This window comes from Neovison vison, chromosome 6 (assembly GCF_020171115.1).
Source record: "Neovison vison isolate M4711 chromosome 6, ASM_NN_V1, whole genome shotgun sequence".
In the NCBI taxonomy this organism is placed as follows: domain Eukaryota; kingdom Metazoa; phylum Chordata; class Mammalia; order Carnivora; family Mustelidae; genus Neogale; species Neogale vison.
The window spans coordinates 76,722,392-76,745,879 of NC_058096.1; the positions used below are offsets into that span (position 1 = coordinate 76,722,392).

Consider the following 23,488-nt stretch of genomic DNA (forward strand, 5'->3'; position numbering starts at 1 on the left):
GCTTTCCAAAACCTAACCATGGTATTGCCACCATCTAAATGTTAGAGTCTAGGGTGCCTGCGGGGCTCAGTTGCTTGAGCATCCAACTCTTGATTCTGGCCTGGGTCACGATCTCAGGGTGTTGGGATCAAGTCCCGCTTTGGGCTCTGAGTTTGGTGGGGAATCTGATGGAGGATTCTCTTTCCTTCTGCCCCTCCCCTGCCCACACAAGTGTTCTCTCTCTCTCTCAAATAAATCTTTAATAAATCTTTTTAAAAAATAAATATTAGAGGGGCGCCTGAGTGGCTGAGTGGGTTCAGCATCTGCATTCGGCTCAGGTCATGATCCCAGGGTCCTGGGATCGAGTCCCACATTGGGCTCCTTGTTCAGTGAGGAACCTGCTTCTCCTTCTCCCTCTGCCTTCCCCGTCAGCCCCACTATGCTTGTTCACTCGCTCTCTCAAATAAATAAATAGAATCTTTAAAAATAAATAAATAAATAAGTGTATGTTAGAATCTAACATCAGTGTACTTACAACAGATTATAGATGACATGATACAAATCTATATCTATATGTAAATATGAAGATATGATAGATTATAAAAGCACTCATGATAGAGTATAATCCCCAAACTGGCATTTTGTATTGATGACTTTACTAGAAGACAAGAAAGATGATAATGACAGACAGCACGGCCCGGTGGGCAGAGCCTGGGTTCTGATGTGGGTGGAGCAGGCATCCTAACCCTGACTCTGACACCTTACTGGGAGCCAAGGGCAAGTGCCCACACCTTGCTCCGTCTAGGTTTTCTCAGGTCTAAAATCAATGGTCGGGACACCTGGGTGGCTCAGTGGGTTAAAGCCTCTGCCTTCAGCTCAGGTCATGATCCCAGGGTCCTGCATCGGGCTCTCTGCTCCATGGAAAGCCTGCTTCCTCCTCTCTCTCTCTCTGCCTGCCTCTCCGCCTACTTGTGATATCTCTCAAAAAAAAAAAAAAAGTTAAAATCAATGATCAAACCACGACACTGGACTGAAACTAACACTTCCACCTTTGAGAGGAAGCAGGGATTAGATGAAATAAGGAATCCTTGAGAACGAATGGCTCAGAGAGAGCCTAGCACACAGGGTGTGCTCTGTACAAGAGGCTGTTAGCACTACAATGAACAAATAAGCTTCATATAGACTTCTTTAATCACCATCTCCAGGAATAGTGAAAAATATATCTAAAATTATATATATATAAAACATAATTATAGATATGATTATTTGAGTAATATAGATGAGTAATGGATTGCTTTTTATCCCCAAATAATGAGCAGATAGAGAAAGAATAAAAAAGCCCCTTCCAATAAAACTTTATATGTATACATGTCTATTTATTCATAAAGTGTGTCTATTATATTCATATAGCTCAGCAGTTCAAGTAAGAAAACTAGCCACCAGCCAGCATTTGCTCTTTAATACATTTGTTCTGAAACCAAACTCCAAGTGCATGACAGAGACAACATAATAAACATCCTCAGGGTTTTAAGCCATTAGTGTACAATTGCAGGCAATTTTCACTGAGGGCAGGACTCATAGGAGTCTCCCTGGAGAGGGAACACAGCGTCCAAGAAGGAAGGCTGAAAAGTCACATGAGTCCCTTTCTGAAAGAACAGGAGCATTGTAGATATGACTTCTATGTAGATTTTAAAGTGAACGCGAGCAGTTTCCGTGCTGTGCCCTACTTCCGATTTATGAGCGAGCATTTACACATTGGTCCTGTTGTCTGGTCCAGTTTGCCACATTAATCACTTTCTCAGTAGGAAAGCTCTTACTTGTTACCTCATGCCTTGGCCTTTTGGCTTACTTTAAGGTCCTGACAAACATCCGCTTTATTACTGGAGGGTACTTTGGGCTCTGCAGGTAATTTTCTGTGAAGCATGATTTAGCAGCTCTACTGGGCTGAGCTGACTTGTGTAGAAGGAAATGTGCTCCAGAGAAAATGGTAGTGCTGGATCTCTGTGAATTCTTGACTCTTTGAGGCATGCACTCTCTTTCTCTCAGTCTCTCGCTCTCTCTCTCTCCCTTTCTGTGACATCTTCTTTGACATGGTCCCTTTTCTCAGAGCCACTTAGTAGCTCTTTAGCAGACACCTACTTAATTTTAATTTAAGATAAGATTGGAGACTGGTCCCTAAAGCCTTGCAGGTGTTTACAGGAGCAGAAGGCTGTCACCGCTTGAAAGAAGATAGTCGTTCCTGTGATGTTAGTTGCAATAGCTAGTTTTCCAATTCTGCATACATGGATTTAATCAGTTAGGTCTAAGGAGAGTTTTTGCCCTTCCTTTAAAGCATTAGCTTGGCCAAGGCAATTCTGTCCCCCCAGAGAATGTTTGGTAGGGTCTGAAGACATTGTTGGTTGTCACATCGAGGGGCGGAGCTAGAGGCATCTAGGGGGTGGAGGCCAGGAATTCTGCCAGACACCTCACAATACCCAGGAGAGCTCCCACTACAAGTACATTCTCCAGTCTGAAATGTCAGTCGTGCTGAGGTTGAGCAGTCCTGATCTAGAACAGAAGTTTCTAAACCTGGCTGCCCATAAGAATCTCTTGTGGGCTTTAAAATCCTAATGCTCAGATGCTCTCTAGACCAAATGCAATAGGGTCATTGGCTAGGACTGGCTATGCAATTGTAGCCCAGTGCAAAATGAAAACATGGAGACCCTCATTCAAAAATTAGTAAGAATTTAAAGGGATGACAGGAGAGCATTAGACTGAGGGCAGGGTCGTCTGAGTGTGGGGCCCTGTGTGCCCACTCTGGTCCTTCACACATGAAGCTGATGGTGTTCTGGGGGATGACCTGGGCATTGGTAGTTTTAAAAGCTCTCAAAGTGGGCCAATGACTTTAACAGACCCCTCGTGAAACGAAATATACAGATTGCAATTGAGCATATGCAAAGATGTTTCACATCCCATATTATCCGGGAAATGAGAATGAAAACAGCAATGAGATACCATGATACCCCTCTGAGAATGGCCAAAATCCAGAACACTGACAACACCAAATGCTGTGAAGATGTGCAGTGAGGAAGCCGCACTTGGTGCTGGTGGGAATGCAAGAATGAACAGCCACCATGGAAGACAGCTGGGCAGTTTCTTATGAAACTAAACACTCGGGGTGCCTGGGTGGCTCAGTGGGTTAAGCCTCTCCCTTTGGCTCAGGTCATGATCTCAGTGTCCTGGGTTTGAGCCCTGTATCAGGCTCTCTGCTCAGCAGGGAGCCTGCTTCCACCCCCGCTGCCCCCACCTGCCTCTCTGCCTACTTGTGATCTCTCTCTCTGTGTCAGATAAATAAATAAAATCTTAAAAAGAAAGAAAGAAAGAAAGAAAAAATTAAAAAACAAAACAAAACCAAAAAAACCTTGAATGCTTTTGTCATATATCCAGCAGTCATGATCCCTGATATCTGTCTAAAGATGGTAAAACCCTACGTCCACATAAAAACCTGCACACAGATGTTTATAGCAGCTTCATTCATATTTGCCAAAACCTGGAATCAACCAAGATGTCTTTTGTAGGTGAATGGAAAAATACACCTTGGTACATCTATGGAGTATTACTTAGGTAATGAAATATTATTCAGCACTCTAAAGAAATGAGCAATTGAGCTGTGAAAAGACAGTGAGGAACCTTGAACTTATATATTACTAAGTGAAAGAAGCCAGTCTGAAAAGGCTACGTACTCTATCATTCCACCATGTGACATTCTGGAAAAGGTAGAACCATAGATGATGGTAGAAAGATGAGTTGTTGCTTCAGATGGGGGCAGGGAGGGATGAGGAGAGCATGGAGGATTTTAGGTCAGTGCAACTACTCTGTATCATGCTGTAATGGTGGACACATGTCATTATACATTTGTCCAAATCCATACGGTACACAACACCGAGACGGTAATGTAAACTGTGGACTTGGGATAATCACAATGTGTCACCATAGGCTCACCAACGTAACAAACATGCCAATTCCGGCGGGGGATGTTGATAATGGGGAAGTCTATGCATGTGTGGGGGCAGGGAATATATGGGAAATCTCTGTACCTTACACTTAATTTTGTTGAGGAAAAAAACTGCTCTAAAATATAAAATGATTAGAAAACCAAACTCTCCAGGTGATTTCAGTGCGCAGCCAGTGCAGAGCACTGTTCTCCATCATTTACTGCCTAGAGCCTTCCCCAGACAGTCAGTGTGTGTGCAAGTACTGGCCCATGTGTGACTCATCTTTATATCTGGACACAGAGCCTCACAATTAGGAGAAGATCAATGAACATGGCCTTTATCATCCATTATAAGCTTATATGTGTCCAGGTCACTCTGCTTTCCAACAGGCTTTGGCATTCATGATCTAGTTTGCTCTTCACATCTGTCGCGTGTTGCAGAACAGGTGTTAGGACACGAGCCTGAGATGAGGAAACCACTGTAGAGAGGGTGAGTGCCCGGCCCAAGTCACACCCCATGAGGGGCAGCAGGGCAGAACCTCCAGGTTTTCAGGTCAGGGCCGCTCCCTGCATGTTACGGTAGGTACCCCCTCACTTATATTCCGGGTTTCCAAAGCACGGCGCAAGTGCCATTTGGTGGCCTGTGGCAGGAAGCCAGTAGCCCAGGGGTAAGCTTTAAAACAAAATCTGTATATTTATTTCTTTGAAGCATTAGGGGGGAAAAATAATGAGCACGTCAAGTCCGTGGCTTGTATTACTGCTGCAGAAATGGTTATATTCAAATTTTTAAAGTGAGTTGATTTAAAGAAAAATATTAATCAAATAATAGCAGAGCGTGCAGCAGGTGTGGAGCTGTGACAAAGCCACGAATTACCTGTGCCGTTGACTGAAATTCGAGAAACGCTGCTTTAAATCTCAGTAGTTTATAATGAGAATAGAGTGAAAGAGCTTTATAATCATAGACAAAGGAGTCAAATTACATCTGTTGCCTTTGTGCCCCCTGCTCCTTGAAACTTGCCCCTCCCGTGTCCGGCCATTTTTCTCCAAACTAAGTCTTGGCCTGTTACTGGGCTGGGAGAGGTGAGGAGTGTGTGACCGTGACTGCCAAGTGACCATGTGTGGTTGAAAAAAAAAAAAGAGAGAGAAAAATAGGTAAAGTGAAATCTAGAGTTCTCTTCTTTGTGGCTTAGTTTTCCTGTTTATTCTAGATCTATCAAATCCTAAGATGAGTTCCCGGATTATCTAAAACCAAGTGATTGGGAATTTTATAACAATAACAAATCCCTTCTCTGTCCAGGGTATATTCCAAGTATGGTCTTTCACACCTGTGCCGTGGAACTCTTTGCATCCTTTAAATGTGACGAAGGACGTACATTCGTTGGCACATATAGATATCTGTGTTAAATGATAGAAATCGGGTTTCCATAGAGTAAGCATAGGATATATTTATATAAGAAAGAAAAAGAAAAGGAAGCATTGCTGAAAGGATTGACCCTTCTGGGTGATGGGAATGGGTTCATTTTTTTCACTTGTAGCTTCTCTGTTGCTTCTTGTTTTTCTGTGAGGGGCCTGGATTCCAAAGTCAAGGAATAATAAGCAAACTCTGAACACGCTTGTATGCAAAATGTACTTAATTCTGCTATGGTCAAGCTCTACTTCTCTGGTGCCCTCAGCTACATGGTTTGCAGGTATAACGGGATGCAGTTTTCATGAATAAGGCATTGTGGCTGAAGCCAACAGCAGGAGGGGAGACAAGTGAGGCTCTGGGTGTAAAGGGATTTTTTAAAGCCTGAAGTCTCGTGCAACGAAAAGGATTTTGAGCTGAACTGGGAGGGTGAAGGACAGAACAGGCACTGAGCAGCAAGTCTCTCTTTTGGTGCTGGTGGCTGGGAGAGGTCGGGGACAGGTGAAGGGCTTGGGAGGAGGGGTAATTCCTATTGAATTACATCCCAGCTAATTTCCTGGCCACTCCAGAGAAGCGTGGATTTTCACTGAACCCACCTTGCCTTCCCTGGGTTTTAGGATGGAGATCTTTGTGAAAATATCACAGAAGCATCTTAGATTTGCGGTTTGGGGTGGGTCTGTTTGCTTTCTCACCCTCTCTCTTGTTTGTTTCTGCAGAATCACATCTTACTTAATTCTCTGATTATTTTTTTCAATGGCACATTCTACTTTCTGCTTGTTAGAGGTTGTAAATCTCCTGGGCTGGAAATCTTTTTGAGAAGAATTTAAGAGGGAGTGGGGCAGAAGCCTTTCTTCCCCAGTGATTTTTTTTTTTTTTTTAACTTTAAGCAAGGGATAGAAAATATGTATTTATTTGCATAAACAAAGATTTGGGAAGATACCCATGGGCTGCTGAGAATATTGATTTCTGAGAAGGAGGCCTGTAGCTGGATGGGGATAGAGGAGGTTTGCCTTTCATCTGTATATTTCAAATATTTTTTTCCAAAAAAGTTATTTGCCTGTTACTTATATTACCTGTACTCTAGATAAAAATGCATACAATAAAATGTGAAGCAAGCACAGTAGACTTGGATATTTACATCGAAACTCTGAAAGTCTCTCTGTTTATATGTGTGTATGTGGTGGGTGGGAGGTAGGCAGGAATATAGTAAAGGAAAATGTTAGCTCAGATTTTCATTGCCTTAATATAGAGACTGAAAAAAATACCAAAACATTGACACTCTGGTCGTGTACTTGAGAACCCAAACACACTCACCTGAGAAAGTCTATCATCCTCTGAGACATGCTTACACCACCGCAAATACCCGACCTCACTTCGGGTCAGGACTCCATGTAATATTTCCTGCGACTCTCCCTTCTGATAGCCATTGAAGACATTTGGGCTGGCTCTTCCGGTCAGAATCATGTTCAAAACTGCCTAGATGATATGGTTCGCAAATGTTTACATTTTAGATAGCGACGACAGAAGGACTGAATTTCTTTTTTCTTTTAATAATCACTAAAAAATTTTACCAGTTTTCCTTAAAAGAATGAAATGACATAATATCTAATTAAGGAAAAACAGGTCACGGACATTTGGTAGGGTTTAAGCAGAACTTTAGTGACTTTGTTTCTTCAGCGATACCCCAGAGAACCTCACGTGCCCCACTCAGATCTCTTTGCCCTCCTTCCCTTTCCATTTCTTTTAGACTCTGCTTTCCATAGTTATGATTTAAGAAGCAGTGCATGAAGCTGTTGTTACAATACTTTTCTTTCCATTACTAGGGATTCCTGGTGGGCTTTGTCAAGGTATTTTCTAACAGGTCTGTAGAATCTCAGGGATGTGGGGCTCTCAGAGGTAAACTGGGAAGACCATGGTGGAAATTGGAAGGTAGACTCTGATAACAAACTCAGGCGAGCATCTTCTTAGTCTTTCAAAGATAACTCGATTACTCATCACTTCAGGAGAGAATATGCTTAATTGGGGGGGAAAAAAAGAAGCCTATTTCAGATTCTACAATAGAAAGGTAAAGCCTCCCAACCTACCTGCCTGCACAGGAAACTCCCAGCACTTGGTTGTAGCAGATGAGTGGTGGAAGCATCCAGGTCCATCTGAAGCCTGCGGAATGCGAGACGCCATCAGCCTTCAGTCAGAGACAACGACAGCAGCAGCAACCTGCAGCCTCTCCTTCCTCCACCTCCCAGCACAGAGCAGCGGTTGAGTGAGTTTGCCTGGTCACTGTCCTTCCCGTGTGCCTCGCACCTTCTTGTCTCTAACTGGAAAAGCCTCTGGGATGGAGGCTGCAGAGGTGATGGGGAAAAGCTAGGGATGCAGCTGGGGGAAGCTGCTGACGAGGGGTAAGGGAGAAGGATGAAGTGACAGATTCATACGTGTGTGTGCTCTGTGTGGGTGCTGGACGCAGGAGAAACTGTTTGCTCTGAGTGACAAGGCACGCTTGGCTTAGGACAGTGACACATGACCACTCCAGAGGGTGCTGGCCCAAGACTGAGTTGAACAGACTGTTCAAGTGAAAAATACCAGTTTGGGGGGGAAGCCCATTTCCTGACTGTATCACCGGGGAGCAGGGGTGGCGGTCCTACCCTGGACCGTGTGAAGCCAAGGTGGAATGGGGCTCCAGCTCTCTCGGGAGAGGTGCTGAGTACTGGCGTGTGAGCTGTCATGTGTTCTTGAAGGAACCTATTCACAGGCCTGGAGGTCATTTACTTCTGTGACTGGAACTGAAAACTTCAGTCAAGCACCATGAGTGCCTTGGTGACATCAGATATAATTCAGGGCAGCATTGCCCAAAGTGTGGCGTGATTTAAAAAATAAATGAAAAATATATATATATATGAAAAAATATATATAGTAATGTGCTTAATACATTTTTCTTTTGTACAGCAAATACATGATTAAAAGGATATGGGGAGGCCTGGGTGGCTCAGTGTGTTAAGCCTCTGCCTTTGGTTCAGGTCATGATCTCAGGGTCCTGGGATGGAGCCCTGCATTGGGCTCTCTGCTCAGCAGGGAGCCTGCTTCCCCCCCACCCCGCCCCCCTCTGCCTGCCTCTGTGCCTCCTTGTGATCTCTCTCTCTCTGTGTCAAAAAATAAAAAAATAAAAGGATATGGATGTTTAGAAAAAGTTAATATCTAAATATATGATTTAAAGTAAGCTGTTAAGCAAATAATAATACAGACCACAAAAATATGATGACATTGTGCAAAAAGCAAGTGTTCGGAATGCTGCTTTCGGGCTTGTAACTCTTCCTCCCAGGAGGCTCTCTATCTCTCTTTGACTCTCAAGAGCTTACCTTCCTTTCAGAGCCCGGAAGAAAGTCCACTTCTTCTAGGAAGCCTTCCTTGACTAGTCTGTCAGCTGGGGACCCTACCTCCTCTAGAAACCCCTACGACTCCTTGTCTTTACGCCTCACTTGGTACATGAATTACCACCTGTGCCACGCTCAGTATCTCTGTGTATACGTCCTCTTTTTCTCAGAGCCGATCCTGCAGGTCAGGCCGTCTCTTTTTTTATTTGTTATTTCCCATGGTGCCAAGAACAGGGCTTTGCATATCACAGAGACAAAATAAAGATCTGTGGATTTTCTTGTGTCTATAAATCATAAAACAGTTTTATCATGACAATTATGCAAATATGTTTTGGAGTTATCTGTCCGTCTTTATGACCACCTGAAGAAGGAAGCCACCACTGTCCTAGAAAAGCAGAATCAAACCTTCCTGATGATATCTACTCACTCGTTATTATGGCCCAACCGACTATAGAAAAGGATGAAGCAGCAGAAGAGCATCGACTAGAAAAAAACTGTACTCATGTTTCCAACGGGGCATGAAAATATTTTCCAATGCGAGAGGACATCACTTCCGTGATCGCAGAGCAGTAGGAAATGCCTGTGCAGATATTCATTGAATTTACCTTTCAAATGTTCTGGAGAAGATGAGGCTATAAAGAAACAAGATGACACCATGGCTTCCTTCCCCTTTGAACTGTTTGGGGGGGACAAAAAGAAAAAAAAAAAGCATGTTTGGCTAAAAGCAATGCACCTATGTCTATCTCTAGTCATGTATTCAAGGATTTATACCCAAGAAGCTAGAAAAGCTGCTAATAGGACAGTTTCCCTGGGTCATCTTCACTCTCAAACGCATCCTGCCTCATCTCAGGCACTGTCGTTCTCTTGCTTTTTGACCTCTTTTTCTTTCCTCCATGTCTGTCACGTGGCTGTCTTTGAATTCTGGCTCAGGTGTAGTGTATCCTTCCTCTCCATTTTTCCGGCGTCCATCCTTAGCCCAGGCCCTCTGTGTGCTCTTGGCTGGCGCCCTTCCCAGCCTCTCCCTGGGTGGGGCATCCCTCCCTCCTCATTGCTGCAGGGGAGCAGAGACGCTTTATAGAAATAGCTTTGGAGTTACACAGATCTAGGTTCAAAACAGTTCTACTCCCACTCCCAGTTACTGACATGCTTGAGTTTCACTCTCCTCATCTACAATTGCAGATAAAGTACAGATTTGTTGCAAAAGTTAAATGGCCTCTTGCACAGTACCTGCCTTCGTGCTTGGAACATGCAAGAACCAAGCAAAATTAGTATCCGTCCCTCTTTAAGGCACTTCTCCCCTGTCTCTTCTCTGGCCCAGGTTATTTTTTCTGCTCACGAGTTTCCAAAGGTGCCCCGTGATCTCCTGGATCAAATCCAAATTGCCCAAGCCACATTCAGGTAGTAGGCCTTAGCTTTATGTCAATTCTCTGCCTGCTGAAAACTAGTGCCTTGGCTGCCTTTCAAGGTTCCCAGGGTTAAAACCTCTCCTTTAAAGGCACTGTATCAGGAAGGCTTCCACTAAAATGCAGGTGCTTTCCCTTTTATGGATTAATTTGTCCCCTTCACGCTCTGTGAACTGGCAGAGGCAGGACCCTCAGGCGAAACAAATTCCAGTGCCATAGGAGCCAGACAGGAACCCAAATGGGTGTCCTGCAGAGTGTGAGAGAAATGGGGGAAGGTGGGCCCTGAGGCAAACCGGGATGCTGACCTATCAGCTTCCTATTACTTCCTATTACTGCCGTAACAAATCACCACAGACTTGGTGGCGCAAAACAACCCAAATTCATTGTCTTATGGTCTCATAGTCTGGAAAGTTCAACCTGAGTGTCACTTCTTGAGTTTGATTCAAACTGCTGGCCAGCCTGTGTTTCTTCTGCAGGCTTTATGGGCCATGCTGTTCACTTCCTTTTCCAGCTTCTTCTTCTTCTTTTTTAGATTTTTATTTATTTATTTGAGAGAGAGAGAAAGAGAACCTGGGTGGGGAGGAGAAGCAGAGGGAGAAGGAGATTCCCCAGTAAGCAGGGAGTGACGCCGGGCCCAATTCAAGGACTCCAGGGTCACAACCTATGCTGAAGGCAGAGGCTTAAGCAACTGAGCCACCCAGGCGCCCCCCTTTTTCCGGTTTCTAGAAGCTATCCTTATCCATGGCTCATGATCCCACATTGTGACCAAAGATGGTATCCCTCTTCTCCCTCTGCTTCTCCCCTCATATCTATTTCTTTCTCCTGACATCTACTTTCCCTATAAGCCTGTTCTTATTAATTAGGCCCATCAGGAAAATTGAGGATAATCCCCCTATTTTAAGATCTTCAACTTAGGGGCACCTGGGTGGCTCACTGGGTTGGGGCTTCTGCCTGCAGCTTGGGTCGTGGTCCCGGAGTCCTGGGATTGAGCCCCGCATCAGGCTCTCTGCTCAGCGGGGAGCCTGCTTCCCTGCTCCCCTCTCTCTGCCTGCCTCTTTGCCTACTTGTGATCTCTGTCAAATAAATAAATAAAATCTTAAAAAAAAATAAAATAAAAAGGTCTTCAACTTAATCACATCTGCAAAGCCCTTTGACCTGGTAAGTGGCATCAACGAGTTTCTCATAACTTGTCCAAGGGGAGTCGGGCCCCCATGTCAGCTAATTTGAGGACATACTAGAAGATAGGGCTAATACAGCCAGATTTCCTGATTTGGGGGGAAAAGCTTAAAAAATCTGTTTTTTTATGTGGAATTTCCTGATTGTTTTTGACAGTTGCTAAGTCAAATTTTTTAAAAATACAACACGGTGTGGGCTACTGCTGCCAATTGCATATGATGGGTATATTCGTTTCCTAGGACTGCTGTAACAAATTGCCAGAAATCTGAAGGGCTTAAAATAATAGGCATTTGTTCTGGCACAGTTACGGAAGCTGGACATCTGAAATCAAGGTGTCAGAGCATGGCCACGCTCTCGCTGAGGGCCATAGGGAAGGATCCTTCCTGGCATCTTGGAGTTTCTGGTGGAATGTGGTGACTTGTCGGCTGCATCACTCCCGTCTGTCTGCCTGCTTTATCCCATGGTGTTCTCCCTGCATGTCTGCGTCTGTGTCCACATTGCCCTTTTCTTCTCCTAAAGATACCATGGGGCGCCTGGGTGGCTCAGTGGGTTAAAGCCTCTGCCTTTGGCTCAGGTCATGATCCCAGGGTCCTGGGATCCATCCCCGCGTCGGGCTCTCTGCTCTGCAGGGAGCCTGCTTCCTCCTCTCTCTCTGTGTCTCTGCCTGCCTCTCTGCCTACTTGTGATTTCTCTCTCTCTGTCAAATAAATAAAATCTTAAAAAAGGAAAAAAAAAAAAGATGCCAGTCCCTGGAGTAGAGCTGAGCCTAATTCAGCATGCCTCCTTCTTCACTTGATTACATTTGCAAAGACCTCCTTTCCAAATAAGATCACCTCCACAAGCTCTGGGGGTTAGGACTTGCCCATATCTTCTTGGGGGATGAAATTCAGGTCTTGAATTTCAGGGGAATGAAAGTCAGATAGGTCTTGCTATCCACACGTAGCTCTCAGAGCTCCATCTTGAGATTTCTGTCTCAAGGTGGGACACAGGAATAGGTCATGGGACTGGTGCATCTTGAATGGGCTTTGGTAATGGTCTAGGGTCAGGGTTCATTGTAATGGGCAGTCCTTGGTTGGGGATGCCCTTGAGAGAAGCATCAAGCATGAAACCAACGCTATCCCAGGGAGGCTGTGGTGACAGTCAGCACGGGTCTGTCTGACCCGGGAAGCCCGGCTGTGCCATGCTCACCCACGCCACGTGGTCTGCCCCTGCTTTGGGCTTGTATTGCTGATTCCGGCTTGACTCTCAGTCTGTAGTGTGCACAGCTCTGACCCTCTGATTCTCCACTCTGGCTGCACTGAGGAAGCCTTTGCGGATGTGGGGGCCCTTCCAAGTGAATCAGACTACCCCAGGCCTGAGCGCAGCACACAGAAGACAAAGAGGAAAGGGCTTGCCTCTCTTTGCTGGAAGGCACCTTTCTTACGTGGTCCGCTCTCTCTGAGTCACCCCGTCAAACCTCTCCTGCCCACAACAGAGTCCCTAAGCTGGCTTCTAACTTAATATTCCATGTCAGATATTAAAATCTATCATCTATCATGTGGGTTTCTTCGTTTTTATATTGAGGCTGCCACAAATAACCGTAAATTTAGTAGTTTAAATAATACAAATTTTGAAACTCCAATAACACTGTATGTTAACTAGGCTGGAATTAAAATTAAACACTTAATAAAATGTAATACAAACTTACTGTCTTACAGTTCTAGAGGTCAGCTGTCCAAAATGGGTCTAACTGAGCCCAAATCGAGATGTCAGCAGGCCTGCTAGGGGCTCAGGGAGAGAATCTGTTTCCATGTCTCTTACAGCTTCTGGTGACCCTGTCCCCCCATGCCCCATTTGCAGTTTCAAAGGCAGCAAGGGCAGGGGACGCTGCTCTCTCATGACACCCTCGGACTTCCGCGTCTGTCTTCTTCTGTATTTCAGGGCCCTTGTGATTACCTCGGACCCACCTGGGTAATCAGAGAACCCACCCTATTTTAAAGCATTGGATCATGGCATGGAATTGTTGAATCACGGTGTTGTGCACCTGAAGCTAATATAACGTGGAATGTCACCTACACTTAGATAACATAAATCTTAAAAAATGAAAAAATTAAGTCATCTGATTAGCCACCTTAATCCCCCTTTTCTCTGAAGGTTCCAAGGGGTAGGGTATGGACATCTTTGTGCGGGGTGGGGGAGGGGGACTTTCTTCTGCCGGCCACACAGACCTGTGAGATGGCGGGGGAGGTAGGCCTCAGGTAACCAGTCTAATCAAGATGGTAGAGCCAATGTGTGGCTGAGAACTCATGCTGGAGCTTTCTGCCTTTATTGCCTTCCGAAGGAACAGAGCGATGAGTTTCATGGAACACATTTCCCCCTTCTGTATAATCCATACTTGCATGGCTTCATGGTAACCCTGCTAACTGTCCTCTTTTACCCCTTACGGTTCTGATTCTTTAGATATGCAGCATTCATTCCTTTCCCTGCAAAGGAATCTTAAAAGAGCACCTTAGATTTTCCACCAACACTGTCCCGTTCTGGGAAGTGGGCAAAAGCCATGGCCACCAGAAGGACACTGTGTGGAAGGTGCTGGGAGAACAGTTGAAACGGGGCCACGTCTCTCAGACCAGAAGTCCTTTCCTTGGAGTCACTGTGAATGGTCATTTTGGTACCTTAGACTAGGGCCTTCGTTGTTGAGCCTTTTTATGTTTTATCCGTTAGATGAGGCAAGACTGCTTTGACATATTCTCTTTCCACAAAAGAAATCTTGGCATATGCCCTCTATAGTATTATTCTCTGGGTTTGATTAGTCAGGGACAAAGAGGCAATTGTGAGTGGCCTGTGTGTGAGCTGGCCTCTTTTTAGGCTGCGGGGAGGGAGAGGCGGGCTTCTCTTTCTCTCATTCAGCCCTTTCTTAGCTTTCAAAATGACCTGGTTTTCTTAATAAGCATCATTAGAAATACACTTTGGAAAAGAAAGAAGATTCCTGTAAGATCAGTTCAACATAAAGGAATTATCTCAACACTTAAGCACTTACACATTGTAAATGATCATAGATGAATCTCTCAGTGGCTTCTTTCTCTGTAAGTTCAAACAGCTGGAGCTATAAATCAGGAATAGAAGATAAAAATGAAAAGGAAGATGAAAGCTACATCCATACGATGTCAACTTACTGTTATTTCCTCAAGGGAGCTTTTTGTTTCATTGCAGAGTCACACGGCTAAAACTAGCCATATTATCTTATACAAGGCCATGTAAAACGGACATAGTGAGAGTGGATGGCCTGACCTCACTTTTCCATTCCTTAGTTTTAAACCAATATGATATCTTGAGCCATAAGACCATAAACATATTTTTTCCTCATAGGTAGAACTCAGCAAAGTTTAAGATAGTGGTTACGGAAATGCCGTCTATAATTTCAGGCATGGGATTTTTTTTTTAAAGATTTTATTTACTTATTTGACAGAGATCATAAGTAGGCCGAGAGGCAGGCAGAGAGAGAGGAGGAAGCAGGCTCCCTGCTGAGCAGAGAGACTATGCGGGGCTCAATCCCAGGACCCTGAGATCATGACCTAAGCCGAAGGCAGAGGCTTTAAATCACTGAGCCACCCGGGCGCCCCAGGCATGGAATATTTTTGATCGTGGTGAATTCTGGAAGGAAAAATTCACAGCAGGATTCTCTCCTAAGGCTGCCTGAATCACTTACATCTCTTGGTCCCTACCTCCTTTGGAAGATTCCTTTGACCACATTGGACTCTTCGAGGAGCATGGATGAGACCTCGTCTTTATTTCCATGTTGAATCCAATACCCTCTTAGGCTTCATTGGCCCTTTATTTGGCAGAAAGGGCGGGGCTGCACTTACCCGCTCTGTGAAATCATCTCCCGAGTAGTCAGGAGTCGAGAGGACATAAGTGTCCTCGGTGACAAGACAGATGGTGGCCTTCTCAGCAGCTCCTGCCATCCACAGGATGCCAGCCAGTACCGTAGCCAGGCCCTGGTCCTGCTCCCGTTTGCTTACTGCACATAAACTACAGCACAGGAATTTGGGTAGGAAAACAGGAGCATGAACAGTCACCAAGACGAATGTGAGGTATCTCCACCTTGAAGTCCCCTTCTGAACCCCAGGTGGGTCTGTTTGGTTCCTTCCTCAACCTACCCCGTGAGAATGTCATGGAGGACCTGTTTTTACTCTATCACGGGAACTGGCATCCTCACATATTATTTCTCTTCGTGATCTTAGCCAGTGCTGCCCTGTGAGTCATCACCCCGCTTGAGTCCCCACCGATGTCCCCTCCCCTGAACTCCAGCAGAGACTGAGCCAAACTTCTTACCCCAATTACAGGCCCTTTGCGAGGGTGACCCTAAACAATCCTTGCAGTGTTACTTCCCAGCGTTATTTTGCAAACCCCTGTCCCACAGGACCAGTGCCCTGAACATACTTCCTACATTCCACCTCCGTGCTTTTGCGTGCCCTGGTGCACCTTTAATGGGCTATTCTTATCTGTCCTGCCCACGACTCACTGGAGACTCACCTTATATCACCCTCACTGACTTGTAGCTTAGGCTCACCTGCCACTCACTCCCCCCAGCATTATTCTAAGGGTTTCACACATGTCACCTCATTTCATCCACACTTCAACCTTGTGAAGTAGTTACTACTGTTCCTTGCATTTTAGAGGAGAAGAAAGAAAAAGAGGTTGAATGATTGGCCCCTGGTCTTTCACCCTGAAAGTGGTAGAGCAGTGACCTGAAATCAGGCGGCCTTGCTCCTACTCCCTGCTCTTCACCACGATAGTCTAGGGAGCTATCCCAGGCTGTCAGCATTTCCCGGGAAATGGGAGCCAGTCTTTATGTGGTAGACCTTTACTAGGCTGGCTTTCTAAATGTTTAACACAGACAACTGTTAGAGAAACACGTGATGGGGGTTCACGAATAAACTCAACCATGGTATCTATCATTCTTCTAGCCCTGTGATGATACAGAAATGAGTTCCAAGGAGTTTCATACTCCAAAACTCTAGTCTGAGGAAGTGGATGAGAATAAAACAAAGTGCTTTGACCGTGCAGGAGAAGGAGACAGGACTTGTGAGCAAGAAGGTTCAGGAAGTCTTCGTGGGGCAGGTCTATGAGACGGTTCCTCGTTACCACATAGTTAATATTTTCTGCACGCCAGGTCCTGTGCTAAGTGCTTTATGTGTGTAGCAAGTATGTGTGTGTTTCATCTAGATTCCTTGAGGTCCCTTTTACTTAGTTGGTAGACAACTCCCCCAGCTGCTTTGAGGGACTGCTACTCATGGCTCCTACTTTTCAACTTTCTCTGAAGAGCTAGAGTCACCTTGCCCGGGAGTAATTACGAGTTTGGCCTGCCTTTTGAGGCATGGGTCAAAGCCAATGGCCAGGGGGGAAGCACAAAGGCCCCACTTCCTTCTTTGAAGATGGGGCAGCTGAGGTTGCAGAGCTCACATGGGATCAGACTGAGGCTGGATATCGCTGCAGACCACATTCTTCTGCTTCTCCTTCCCTTTCCTGCTTCCCTCTTACAGCTCCTGAGGGCCAAAGGGGAGAGATTCTTGCCACTCCAACATATGACTCTTTAGCATACTGATTATTTTAAACTGGTTATTTAAAAACAAAAACAAAAACAAACTACAGGCTCAAGGGAAGTTCTGAAACTCAGAAGCTAGCTTTTTGTAAAAGACATTTTAAGGGAAATCTCCATTTTTAAGGATGTTTCCCTCACTGGAGGAGGGGGATGGCTCTAAATCTTTAGAAACTCCTATCAGTAAAGAATGCACAGATGTAAATCTACAAAACAACTTTACCCTTGTTTACTGTGCTTTTCCTGGTAACCTCCCATAACAGAATCCCCACCCCCAACACCTTCTTTGGTCTTTCACTAAAGATGGTATTTAAGGCGATGCCTTTGGCTATGCCTTTGGTATTTAAGGTGATGCCTTTGGTTACTCAATTTTCTTGGGTTTCTCCTAGGTATACAGGATATATACATGTTATTAAACTTCTGTTTGTTTTTCTCCTGTTAATCTCTCTAATGTCAGGTTAATTATTAGACCAGCCAAAGAAGCTAGAAGGGTAAAAGCACTTTTTTCCTTTCCAACTGGACATTCCCTTCACAAATCACTTGTATAAAGAATTTCCACCTCTTGCTCTGTCAGGAAACTGCATTTCATGATCTTAGAAAAATTATACATTTAGTTCCTGTTTTGAGGGATAACTTATCCTGCTGAGGGTAGATATATACCTTTTACTTGTTTATATTTTTTCTAATATCAAGCATAGAGCTTTGCACATGATGAGGTTTGTTGACTTCTAAGTAAAGCCATTTGAACTGATTTTCTTAAATAGGCAACTATCAAAAACTGTACTTTGCCAGCCTGGTGAAATAGGAGAATTAATCCTCCATTTATCAGGGTTTTTTAGAAAGCAGCCCTTTTGTTCCTCCTTGAAATTGTTAGTTTGGGGTTTCCCACATCAAATATTGTCAAGTAAGCCCACCTGAGACCAGGTGCACCGCTTTACTTGACAAGAGGATCTGCCACAGAGCATAAGAACTGTCAACATTATCCTGGCAGCCATTGAGAGTGGCTCCAGGAGAGTCCTCCCCAGCCACCAAATCCAGTCCCTCTGGGAGAACCAGAGCCATTTTGGTTTCCTGAGATAAGTTCCCTTCCTGAGGCCACGCAGGGAATTTTCCCTAGTGACTATTTGGCACACAAAGGTTCTCATGAGATGGTTAAATCTCTCAAGTGGTTCTAGGCCCCTTACCTGTGAAGGTTACAGTCTTTTTCCTTCCCGGTAAACAACAAGTGTTTGATGATGGATCCTTGTACAGCCATCTGAATGCTTCGGGCACCTCCCTGACACGGGGAAGATGAATAGTGAGGCATGTGAGGGCTGGGAGCAGAGCTTTACAATTGTGCTGGAACCCCATGGGGCCAACATGACAAAGGAGAACTCTTGGAAATGGATGCCATCTATTCCTTGCAGCCCTTTTCCTCCTGGTATATAGCATCCCTCAGCTGAGCGAAGGGACACCATACTATGTATGCGGGCTCTGGTCAAATGCCATGGCTGGACCAGAATCTGCAACAACCACCTTCTTTGTGGAACCCTGTAGACTGGCACCTGGGAACATGGGTCCTCCTCCACCCTACCTCTGCCATGCTCCCACTTCCTATCCAGCTTTTAGACTTGGAGGATGTCGGGAATTTTTGGCTAGTCCTTGAAATTCTGTGTGACTGGTAATTGAGGACATGAATTACTGAGATTTTAAACAAGCCAGGAAGGAGCTCCTGGATCTCCTGCCTTCACATCCTCAGGGATACATAGAACTTGGAGAGAAGAGCCAGGAAAACTAGAATTGGGGAGGGCATGGTGTATCGGGGTGAGGCATGGAGGGAAGGAGGTCGAGACTTTGCTATATCCTGACACTGAGCTATAATTTTAAACAGCCTCTTATCATTTAAGGTTAAATTTTAAATTATATGAGACACGCTTCTACAAATGATTATAATGAAAACATATATTCTTATGGATGAGAATAGAAGGAAATATGGATAGGGAATATGGAATCAGAATATTTAAAAAATTTTTGCCTATTATTACCTTTCCTACTTCCAAAGCAAAAGCCAGGTCAGAAAAAGGATCATGGAAATGGAAATGGGCCTTTTTCCAGTCATAGCTGAAGACTTGCATGGCATTTCCAAAGATGGTCTGCCGTAACTTCTGAGGAGAGGGGAAATAAAGGATTCAAACAAAGATAATTCTTCTTAGACACATTGCTTATCAAACAGCCTTAAGTAAGGTGGTAAACCTGTGGAGATAGGCCTGTCCCTTTCCTACATTCTGGTTTACATTTTATCTTATTCCCTGTCTTAACTGTACAGTCTTGTGCAAAAGAGTCACACCAGGTTCACTTAGACTATTTTTTTTTAAAGAGTTTATTTATTACTTGAGAGAGAGAGAATAGTGGGGAGAGGAGCAGAGGGAGAGGGAAAAGCAGACTCCCTGCTGGGCGGGGAGTGCAATGTGGAGCTCAATCCCAGGACCCTGAGATTATGGAGACTCTTAACTGACTGAGCCACCCAGGCACCCCTAGACTCTTTCATCCTGAAGGCTCAGTATGTCAACTTTGTACCTTGTTGTTCCCATCTGTCTCACCCTCCATTGCCAGCCATCTCTCCTTCATGACTTGCAGTCCACCATGGGCTGCTGCTCTGCCTCTGTGCCTCTTGTCCCTATCTATAGCCTTGACTCTGCAGACCCTACCTCTCCCATCTTTGAGTCTTTCTCAACTGCTCTAGAAACAAGAAACAGACAGGACTCCGTGTTTCTAGCCTGACTGCAATACTGATTTAAATGATACTAAGTGGGATGCCTGGGTGGCTCGGTTAAGCAGCTGCCTTCGGCTCAGGTCATGATCCCAGCGTCCTGGGATGGAGTCCCACATCGGGCTCCTTGCTCCGCAGGGAGCCTACTTCTCCCTCTGACTCTGCTTCCACTCTGTCTGCCTGTGCTCGCTCTCGCTCGCTCGCTCTCTGACAAATAAATAAATAAAGTCTTTAAAATAAATAAATAAATAAATGATACTAAGCAAGCATTCTTTGTTCCTGTGCCCCAAAATCTTTAAGGTTTTCCTGGACACTCTATAGCATGTTGAGATTGGAGAGGGTCTTCTAGAGCTTTCCAGAAAAAAATAAGCCTTTATAAGCCAAACACAAGAAAAAAAAGGGAATGCATTCATAATCAGGGCCATGTTCGTTATTTAGCATGTGATTGGTCCTATGTGGGATATAGATATGTAAAAAGTCCAATATTTCACAACTGTGTATAAGATAGAATGTGTGAAGTTCTGTAGGTACAAAGCAGCTTGAGAGAACAGAAGAAGGAGAACTTCTGACTGGAGCACTCAAGAAGGCTTCCTGGAAGAGGTAGTATTTGAACTGGGCCAGCAAATGGCACCTAGCATTTATTGAGCATTTTCTATGCACCAGGCACTGGCCTGAGTGCTTTATGTTCATTATGTTTGTTTAATTTTTTGAGGTAAGTACTCTTATTGTTCCCCCTTTCACTGAGAAGTATTTGACTAAGTCACGCAGCTGGTAGAAACAGCTGGGCTTTGAGTCCGTTCCAACATCACAACTCTGCCTTCCCGGCTTTGAGTGGGTATCATCCTATGATTGCTCTCCTTTTTGGTTGACAATCATTATTAAATTGATATCTTTAATTAGCCTGACCTACTCTTTTATACCATGAAAAATATCTACTTAATAAGGACACTTCATATCACATCTTTAACGGGGAATCAAAATCATTTGCCATATAGAAAAAAATAATGGAAATAAAACAATGTTATTGACTTAGGCTAGAAACCGTTGCCTATGAAATGCCTGACCTCACATTCTTTTTAATTAGAAAAGGAAGTCGGAAGTGTTAAAGAGGTGTCAACATGTGTACCCCTTACAGAGTGTTTCTCCGGGGTCTCCCAGAGTGAAGAAGGAGCTAATTTTCCCACAAGGTGACTCAGTCTATTTAATATGCTACTTAATGACACATCCTTAAAAGCACTCATGCTCCAGCAGAGGCACATATCGCACACTTTGGGACAGATCACACAGTGGCCTATTGCCTATAATGGAGGGGAGGCTAGGTGGAGAAGATCAGCAAACACACACACATACACACACACACACACACGTAGAGTACCCAGAGCATCCAGGGAGAGGAGACGTTGTGAAGTGAGCATGTGTATGCACATATGTGTGTTCCAGAACCATGGGGCAGGAAGTCTATGCAAGTTGAGACTGGAAAGTACCATAGGGTGGATCCTGGAAGCCTTGAGTATCACATTCACACATTCACAGCCAGCTGAAGAGTGTGGACAAAAAGAACAGGCAGCCATTAGGTCCAGAGCCCGATGATTTCTAAGAGGCCAGATGCAGGAGAGGAATGGTTTTCCCCTTGTTGGACCATGATCTGGTTCTGGAGCTGGAGTTTATTTCCTGGCCGTCACTGCTCCCACCATCAAAAGAAAAGACCATCTCTACAAAGAAATAGAGGCAGGTGCATTTTGGGGTGAGCAAGGGCCCAGGAGTGCACTTGAAGAAAAGTGCTATTGCCCTGGTGTCTCGGGGCAACAGCAAGTCAAGGAGAGGGAGCCAAATTGCATAGAGGCTGCTCTTGGAAAACACAGACTCAGTGTGCCCCATGGTCAATGGGCCACCACCCAGGACATCCCCAGGAGAGGCCTGAAAATGAATCCAAGTTCGTCCCTGACATCAGGGCATCCCAGACAGAAGAAAGACTGAGCCCTCCCAACTCCAGGCTTGAGAGCCCATTTCCGCCGCTCACTGACCATGTGCACTTGGACAGACTGCCCATCCTTGCTAAGATTTTCTTTGCTTATCCTGAAATGCAGATAATCCTTGCTCAATCCACATTATGACTATTATTGAAAAGGAAGAAGTATGGACAAAGGCTTTTGGAACCACCGTGAGTGCTGAGTAAATGCAGGGTGTTACTCTCTCTGTGAACACACAGCCTGTCTCCACTGGGACACTGTAGGGAAGAAAGTTCCCTCACAGATGAGAAAAGAGCCGAGCCTGGAAGGAGGAGGAGAGGGGAAGCCGTGGATAAATGTGGGAGATGAAGACTGTTGGCACTAAGAAGGCTTAGAACTCAAATTCAATTACTAAAACTCTGCAAACTAAACCAAACCAAACCCTTGTTTCTGTTGCTGGGTACGACTTCCATCGTGGGGAGTGTGCCTGTCCAGATACACCTCGGGCAGGCCTCGAACAGAGGAGCCGTGGGCCGCTCAGGCCAGACCCACTGGCCCTCGTCACAGTAAAGGTGACTCATCTTACCTCTATAACATTTCCCTTCATAGCTAATCTAACTTATCACAAGATTAACCTGGTGTATTCAATAACAGACTTATGTCATTGTGTGCCTGGTAAGTAGACACAAATGGCAAACTGTCCTAATAAATGACTCTAGTGATTGTTACTATTTAACACAATCGAGCATGGTTTACAGTTTCTCTCTTTCACTTTGTGAGTTTTCAAGGATTTGTAATGAGTACCTTTCTCTCCTGATTGCTGTGATCAGGATAATGATGAGGATCATTATCTCGCACGCTCACACACACACACTCACACATACATACTCACACACATGTACACGTTCACACATACACACACGCAGAAAAACACAGAGGTCCTGATCATTCTTCCCAATACATTTAATTTCCTTGCCTTGACTGCCTTGATTCTGGTCCCTGGGCTTAGATTTTCCCTGCGGCAACCTTGACCATGCAGATGGGAGCATGTCCACACTGGCCTCCGCCCCCAACGTGAGTTAAAATAACTCTTTTTGAAGCTTCTTTTCTAAATCTGTTCTTGCCTTAGAAACTACCAGCTCATCACAGAATCAGAGATTTTAGAATTAGTGAGTCCTAAGAAACATCTTTCTCCTAGCCTGTCAAACAGAGTGGTGGAGTAGACTCTTGGCTTGATCACGTCCAACATGGATCCCTCAGCATCTGGTACAGAGGCTGGTACATAACAGGTTCACAATAAGCATTTGCTGAATTTTTTTTAAAAAAATCTAATTTGGCCCTTCCATTCTACAATTAAAAATTTTGGGGTACACAGCAGCTATGTATGTGCCCAAGGTCAGGTATTTTGTAAATGGCAGCTCTGGGACCCCAGTGCAAGCCTTCCAACTTGTACCAGTAAGAATCCCAGCAGGGAACAGATGGCATGCTTAAGTCAGGGTAATTAACTTGAGGAAAGTTGAAGACAGGAACTGTCTACAAAGATGTGGGCTGCGTGTGGGGAAAACACAGTAACTAACGCAGTGTCCCACCGCGAGCAGCACTATCTGCTCTAGACCTGAAGAGTGTTGGGGGCTGGGGAGAATGACCTGAACCAGGAAGGAGAAAGTCCTGGGGCGAGAACTGCCACAAGAGAAGAGGGAGTCAGCTGGCTACACAGTGCCTGGGTTTCTCTCTCCCTTTCCTCCCTTCGGGCTCCCTCCGGGGGGCTCCCATTGGTCAAACTCAGTAGGAAGCCAGAGGAGGAGGAAGCCCTGTTGATGGAGTCCCTCCAGGTCAGTTTTGGCAGAAAGCAGGGTGGAGAAGGGTAGAGAGGGCACCTGAGGGGCACACAGTTGATACTCGCTGCCCCAT

The 23,488-nt window shown here is 45.0% G+C and overlaps 1 protein-coding gene across 1 annotated transcript in view; it reads right to left on the reverse strand.

The window, feature by feature from the left end:
- Positions 1-23,488, reverse strand: part of MINDY4B (MINDY family member 4B) — a 35,778-nt gene that overhangs the window by 6,937 nt on the left and 5,353 nt on the right. Inside the window, exons 4-10 of the mRNA XM_044254809.1 lie at positions 18,904-19,023; positions 18,064-18,155; positions 15,144-15,309; positions 14,318-14,383; positions 9,328-9,398; positions 7,442-7,514; positions 6,672-6,833 (exon numbers count right to left, since the gene is read on the reverse strand). Of these exons, the coding sequence (XP_044110744.1) occupies positions 6,672-6,833; positions 7,442-7,514; positions 9,328-9,398; positions 14,318-14,383; positions 15,144-15,309; positions 18,064-18,155; positions 18,904-19,023 (750 nt within the window). The remainder of the gene's footprint in view (positions 1-6,671; positions 6,834-7,441; positions 7,515-9,327; positions 9,399-14,317; positions 14,384-15,143; positions 15,310-18,063; positions 18,156-18,903; positions 19,024-23,488) is intronic.